At 38.7% G+C, this 6,000-nt stretch overlaps 1 protein-coding gene across 1 annotated transcript in view; it reads right to left on the bottom strand.

Moving 5' to 3' along the window:
• Window positions 1-294: 294 nt before the first annotated feature.
• col7a1 (collagen, type VII, alpha 1) overlaps window positions 295-6,000 on the bottom strand; it is a 76,974-nt gene continuing 71,268 nt past the window's right edge. The window contains exons 114-119 of the mRNA XM_017305020.1: window positions 5,790-5,798; window positions 3,102-3,185; window positions 1,930-2,058; window positions 1,516-1,677; window positions 991-1,173; window positions 295-918 (exon numbers count right to left, since the gene is read on the bottom strand). Of these exons, the coding sequence (XP_017160509.1) occupies window positions 890-918; window positions 991-1,173; window positions 1,516-1,677; window positions 1,930-2,058; window positions 3,102-3,185; window positions 5,790-5,798 (596 nt within the window). The 3' untranslated portion in view covers window positions 295-889. The remainder of the gene's footprint in view (window positions 919-990; window positions 1,174-1,515; window positions 1,678-1,929; window positions 2,059-3,101; window positions 3,186-5,789; window positions 5,799-6,000) is intronic.

Genomic DNA, 6,000 nt, shown 5'->3' with positions numbered 1-6,000 from the left:
AGATTTAAAAAACATTGGATGCTCTACATCCAATTTGGCTGAGCTTGAGATAATTTGGAAACAGGGATGAGGAGAAAAATTCATCTAGCAAAACTGGCAGAGACATACCCCAAGAAACATGCAGCTGGGATTGAAGACCAAGTCAAGTCAAAAATGTAATTTTGAAAAAAAAATAAAATAAAATAAAATAAAACATTAAAACCCTGCCTCATGTTCTTTCCATTTTACAATTATGTACTACTTTGTGTTCATTCATTACATAAAATCCTAACAGAATATATTAAAGATTTTGGCTTAAACATGACAAAATGTGCAAAATGTTCAAAGGGATGTGAATACTTTTGAAAGGTAAAAAAAAAAAAAGTGAAACAGTGTCAGGGCCACAAAGACCAGAATCCACTGGTCCAAAAGTGAATTAAAAGATAATGAAGACATGGGGGAAAAAAAAGAAAATCAACAAACTTAAATTACTTGTAAAACTTTGTCTTGTTAATCTCTAGTCTGTAAGGAGAGCTGAGTTGTTTGCCTTTGTCCTTGCTTAATTTGCACCTATTAGTCTTACTGGCAGTGAAGTACGTGAACTGACGGTCCCAAAACACCTTAATGCGGCGGCAATGTTTAATTGAGAGAACTAGCTCTGCGGTGGTGAAGTCTTAAAAATTGACAAAGACACATTTTCGGTGTCAGAATGACAAATAAGGATTTGATATTATACTGAAAAAATGATTCTGTTTCGCTAAATATCCACTTGGAAGAAACGCGGCCCTTTGAAAAACAGTGTAAAGTCCCACTGGGTGTAAAGAGGCAATAAATAAACAAAGACCTACTGACATCTGAAACATAATGAGCTTTAAAAACATTCTTGTGGTGGAGGAGAAGGTAGCCACAATCACCGTGTCGTCTGTACGGGTTGAGAATCTGCAAAAACACAGCCCTAATTAGATCCTGACCCTTAATATTCGACTAATAACAGTTTGTTCCTTCATGTACCTTCGGTCTCCCGGAGGCAGGCCTGCTCACACTCCTCCAGGTGAAGGAAGCGGTTGTCGTTTCCTTTGCAGCCGCTGTAGATGAAAGGCCTGCAGGCTCGAACCTGGCTGTTAAAATACCAACGCAGAGTGTACTTCTGACAGCTGCCCTCGTCCATGGGCAGCAGACAGAGGTCTGTCGGACCTGCAGAACACACGCGTGTAAAAAAGTGTGCATGAATGAATGGCAACAGAGCGAGGGATGAGCGCGGTGCTGGTAAAATGGAATAGAGGAAGAAGAGCAGTGAAAGCGAGGGGGTTTGAGACAAGCAGGCACGGGATGCTGCTTTTTTTTTTTTTTGCTACCTGGATGCATGAATGAAATCAATTACTTCATGTGAATAACTATTAGAAAGTGCTTGTTAGTTGTCACTAACAAGCACAACTTGCCTACTGCAAGATAAAAACAGGACCAAACATCAGACATGGACAGCAAAATTCACCCTGAATTTGTCCCCAAAATGAAAAATAATATGAATTGCTTTACCTTCCTGTTGCACAGCCCTCTTGGGCCTGACTGATCTGGACTTGTCTGCGGCCAGAGGTGGGACTTCTGCTTGTTTCTGACTGGCGGCTGTTTTGTGAGCCCCGGCAGCGCCGCTTGATTTGCTCGAATCGGCTTTGGCAGCTTTTGTTTTAAAATCCTCGCCTGGTGATGGAATCAGAGACAGAAAAGATTTACAGAGACAGAAAACAAAGACGTGCCAACATTTCAGTGATTCTAAGAGCAAAAGCATCCTAATGGAAAACTGAAAGTCATGGAGACAACGTCATGATTGACGTTGCACAGCTGCAGAAACAAAGACATTTAGGAAGACATGGTAAACTGTCTCAAACTGAATTAAAGGCATACATTTTAACTTGACTCACAAATAACAAAACTTTATTAAACGTAGAGTACCTTCAGTGAGATTGGCAGACTCTGTGGAGAAGTAGAGCATGTCGTCCATGGGGCCGTCCAGGGCCTCGATGGAGTAGATGTGCTCGTATTCGGGGTCGTTGGTGTTTACCACCACACGCAGCTCCCGGCCTGACACAGGAGTGGCATCACACTGATCAAAATCCTTCATCTGACTCTGAAACTCTCCAGCCCTCAGACAGAGTGAAGAGTAATGATGACTTGCAGTGCCAACAGAGTGTGTGTTCTGAGCCTTTCAAGTGTTCCACGGCGGAGTCCGTTTCCAGACTCTTAATTGAGTCTCAAGACTTATTCTCAGAAACATGAAACTAAACTTGATGACCATTACTTGTTAAAAAAACATTAATTTAGTCAATCATTGGCCTACATCTTATACTGGAATTGGTGTTTGCTTATTTTGTTTACTTTTGATAAGTAACATGTAATGTTACTTCATGTTTCTATGTTACTAATATGTTTTGTTTACAGCTTATCAAGTCATCTAACTGAAGGCTTCATTTAAGACAGTTTATTCTAACACAGTAGTAAAGGGTATTTGCAAAAGGAAGTTCTGAAAGGTGTGTAGTTTTGTCTTACATTCCCTTTAAATCATTGCATCAGACTCTTTGAACTGATTGTGTTTAGTAAACTTGATCTGGAGTTCTTGATTAAAGGTCAAAGAAACTTAAAGAAGCACAGTTAAGTGCTGCTCACCAGGGAGTTTGTTTAAATTGGAGCTTTCTGAATAAATGAAAGGCTCAAACTATCAAAGTAATGTGGCAAAGCTGAGAAGAACAAGTTCAGTGAAAACAGGACTTTCATTGTGGCCATCACTGCCTTAAATTCAAGTGGAAACTTTGCTGCTTGTGTAACATGAATATTGGATTCTTTTTAGTTGTTTTTTTATGCATTTATTTTTTTTAATCAGAGCTTTTAAATTGCTCTGTCGGCACTGTGAGGTCAGAACAGTCGGTAAACCGTACTCTTGTATTTGTCTTCACATAACGTGACAAATACATTCTGGGTCAAAAGTGGAGTCCTCTGTTTTCTAGCTCAGAAAACCACCCAGTTCTCAGAGGTCTCCACGTGTTTCGCCACCAGGTTTTGCATGTTTGTTAATAACGAACAGACAAACGGACTAAAGTCAGCTGCAGAGCCGTGGGACAAAGACTCACCCTTCTCACCGTTCAGTACCAGTTCTTGCTCTGTCGTAGGTCGAGCCCTGAGTGTGGGCTGGGACCGAGTGTCAGGGCCTGAACCTGAGAGAGCCGGGCAGGAGGGAGAGGAACATGGGTGCAAAGGAGCAAAAAGATGATCCGGAGAGCGAGAGAGGCCAGGTAGGTGACACAGACAAGAAAAGGAAAAATAAAATGAGGAAACAAGAAGAAAGAAACATTTTGGCAGCACCGATGCTTGAAAGTTTAGGTAATCTTTGCATTTATTTTTTTTTGCATAATTAGGAGACCCATTATTCTTACATTTTCATGACCTCAAAAATTAAATGCAGAAATTTTATTCATGCCGTTTCATCCTCTCGATTTTAGCTGATTTAACGTTGAATTTAGAGCCTCCTGAAGTTCCCTTCTCATAATTAAACAGCAGAATGAAGCAGATTTCTGAATGATGCAAAAGAACACTTTATAAAGCTGAAAAATGCTGACTATTACTTAGTCAAAATAAAATAAAATGACATGAAAAACACGCAAACAAACAGCTGCTAAATAAGAGAAGAAATAGTCTAAATATGGATATAAGGTTAAATTTGATATGTCATTTGTAGCAAGTGAAATGGTTTGGGGATCTTTCACTGCACATGAATCATTTTACTTTTTGTCACTTGTGTCTTCTATGTGGGGTTTAAAATATATACATGAGTTTTATTTGTTGTACTGGCCAAGTTAAAGTTCTGACCTTAACCCAAAAGAAATCTCGCTGCAAGAAATGAAGTAAAGAGAAGAAAAGCTGTTCTATAATTCCTCCAAGGTAATCAGCAATTACTGCAAACATTTAACTTTCAGCATTTCTTCATATGATATAACGCATACAGCAAAAGCAGAACTTTTGTCTTTTGGATCATTTCAACTTCATTTGATCCTTTTTATTCGACTTTCAGAAAAAATCTGGTTCTGAATCCCATTTATGCAAAAAGACAGAAACATCCAAAGAGTTTATAAACTTTCAAGTCCTGCTGCATAACATTCATCCATACGACCTATGAACAATCCCAAAAGCACCACAAAAAGAAAAGGATAAAATAAAAATAATAATAAATCAACCCACCAATCTGACACAAACACCTGATGAAAGGATTCGCCAATTTCTCCCAAGACTGATCAACAGAAACAATCTTTCCAAAATTGGCTTTTAATCCTTTCAAGACTCAAATCCCAGTTTATAATGACTTCTGTCATTTAAGCTGGACTTAGATTTGGTTTGCCATCGCAGCAAACTGATGACTAAAATCTTTGTTAGGTTGTTAATTATGAAACAAATATATTTTTTTCTGAAAAATAACACATTGATTAAACATGAGGAGAAACTGACTTTGGCTACTTTCTCTGCATATTCATTAGCAGTCTGCTTCAGCATCACTTATCTCATGCTGGTTCATAACACTGGTGTTGTCCTGCATTCATTAACAACTTACACAACAAACACATTAGCTTGAATGTGGGTAAGTACCATCGTTTGGGAGGTTTTTGCTAATTTGCATTTTTATTTATTTACATTAACATGGGCACAAGTTGAGTTTTATGCAAATAATTAACTCCTGGTGTATTAAAATTAATCAAAATGAAATATGCATGGGGTCACATTGCTTAAAAAATTGTCTGTGGAGTAACTTTGTTTAATAAAATATGAAACGTACACTCTTTTTTTTCAAATCAAGTATAAGTGACTGCAGACTCCATAACAACAAATGAGTTCATACAGTTTTGCTAAAAAAAATTTTTAAGGCTTTGTTGACTCTAGTGGACTTTATTTGAAAGTAGTTTGACAGGAAGGAGGGTTATGAGAGAGGGGGAAGACATGCGGCACATGTCACCAGGCAGGGAATCGAACCTGCAACCACCAGCATGAGGACTAAGGCCTCAATACATGGGTTGTGCCTTGGCCCTGCACCACAACAGCACTTGCAAAATTTGTTTTAAAAGATTTTGTTTTATGCTTTTCTTCATATTTAATTTGTATCAAATATATTTTCACCTAAGTAAATATAAAAAGTGATGTTTCCTTTTTTGTTAAGGGAAAAAAAGTATCCAAACCAAATCTGATCCTATGTGGAAAAATTAGGTTTTCCTTTCAAGATTACCTAAAGCTTATGAAAAATATTCTGTTATTTCTAAGGTGTGTGTGTGTGGGGTGGGGAGGGGGGTGGGGGGGCTGCGCGCGTGTGTGTGCTTGTGTGTGTGCTTGTGTGTGTGCGTGTCAGTACATGTGGCTGTGGTATGACCCGAATCAGAATGAAAACCTTCCAATGTAGCAGAATTAAAACAATTCTGAAAGGAATAATTGCTTCACAGAGGAATCAAATCATTGCAAGTTATTGCAAATGTGTCAGTGGTTAGTGCCAAAGGTGGCACATCCATTGATTAGGAATAAAGCTACTGCATCTTTACATCAGACCTGGTTGGTTTGGAAAGTGTATTTTTTTTTGTAAGCAAAGAAATAATTTGAAAACTCCCTTTTTGCATTTACTTGAGACATACATCTCCGATACCGAAGTATTTATCTGATCTAAAACATTATCGTGTGACAAAATAAGCCAGAACAAAGGGAGTCTACAAGCGCTAAATACTTTCTCACTGCAGTGTAGCGAAGCCTTTTTTGTCTTGCTTGCTGCAGTGGGGCGGCTCACTCACCTCCACACGCTGAGCGGATCAGTCAAACAGACCGCAGGGAATCAGAAAGAGAGAAAACGGCACAGATCAGTTTTGAGAAATGCAACGTTGCTGCAGTTTTTCTACGGCTTCTCGTAAACAGTTTCAAAAGTACTGTGACTCATGCTCTGTTATCGAGTTTGGAGTTCAGCTTGGAGGACAACAATGTTTTAAATTTGCCACGTAAGCTGAC

This window comes from Poecilia reticulata, linkage group LG5 (genome assembly GCF_000633615.1).
Source record: "Poecilia reticulata strain Guanapo linkage group LG5, Guppy_female_1.0+MT, whole genome shotgun sequence".
NCBI classification, from domain to species: domain Eukaryota; kingdom Metazoa; phylum Chordata; class Actinopteri; order Cyprinodontiformes; family Poeciliidae; genus Poecilia; species Poecilia reticulata.
Note: the sequence above shows the minus strand (reverse complement) of the source record. Positions and strands in the feature narration are given on the sequence as shown.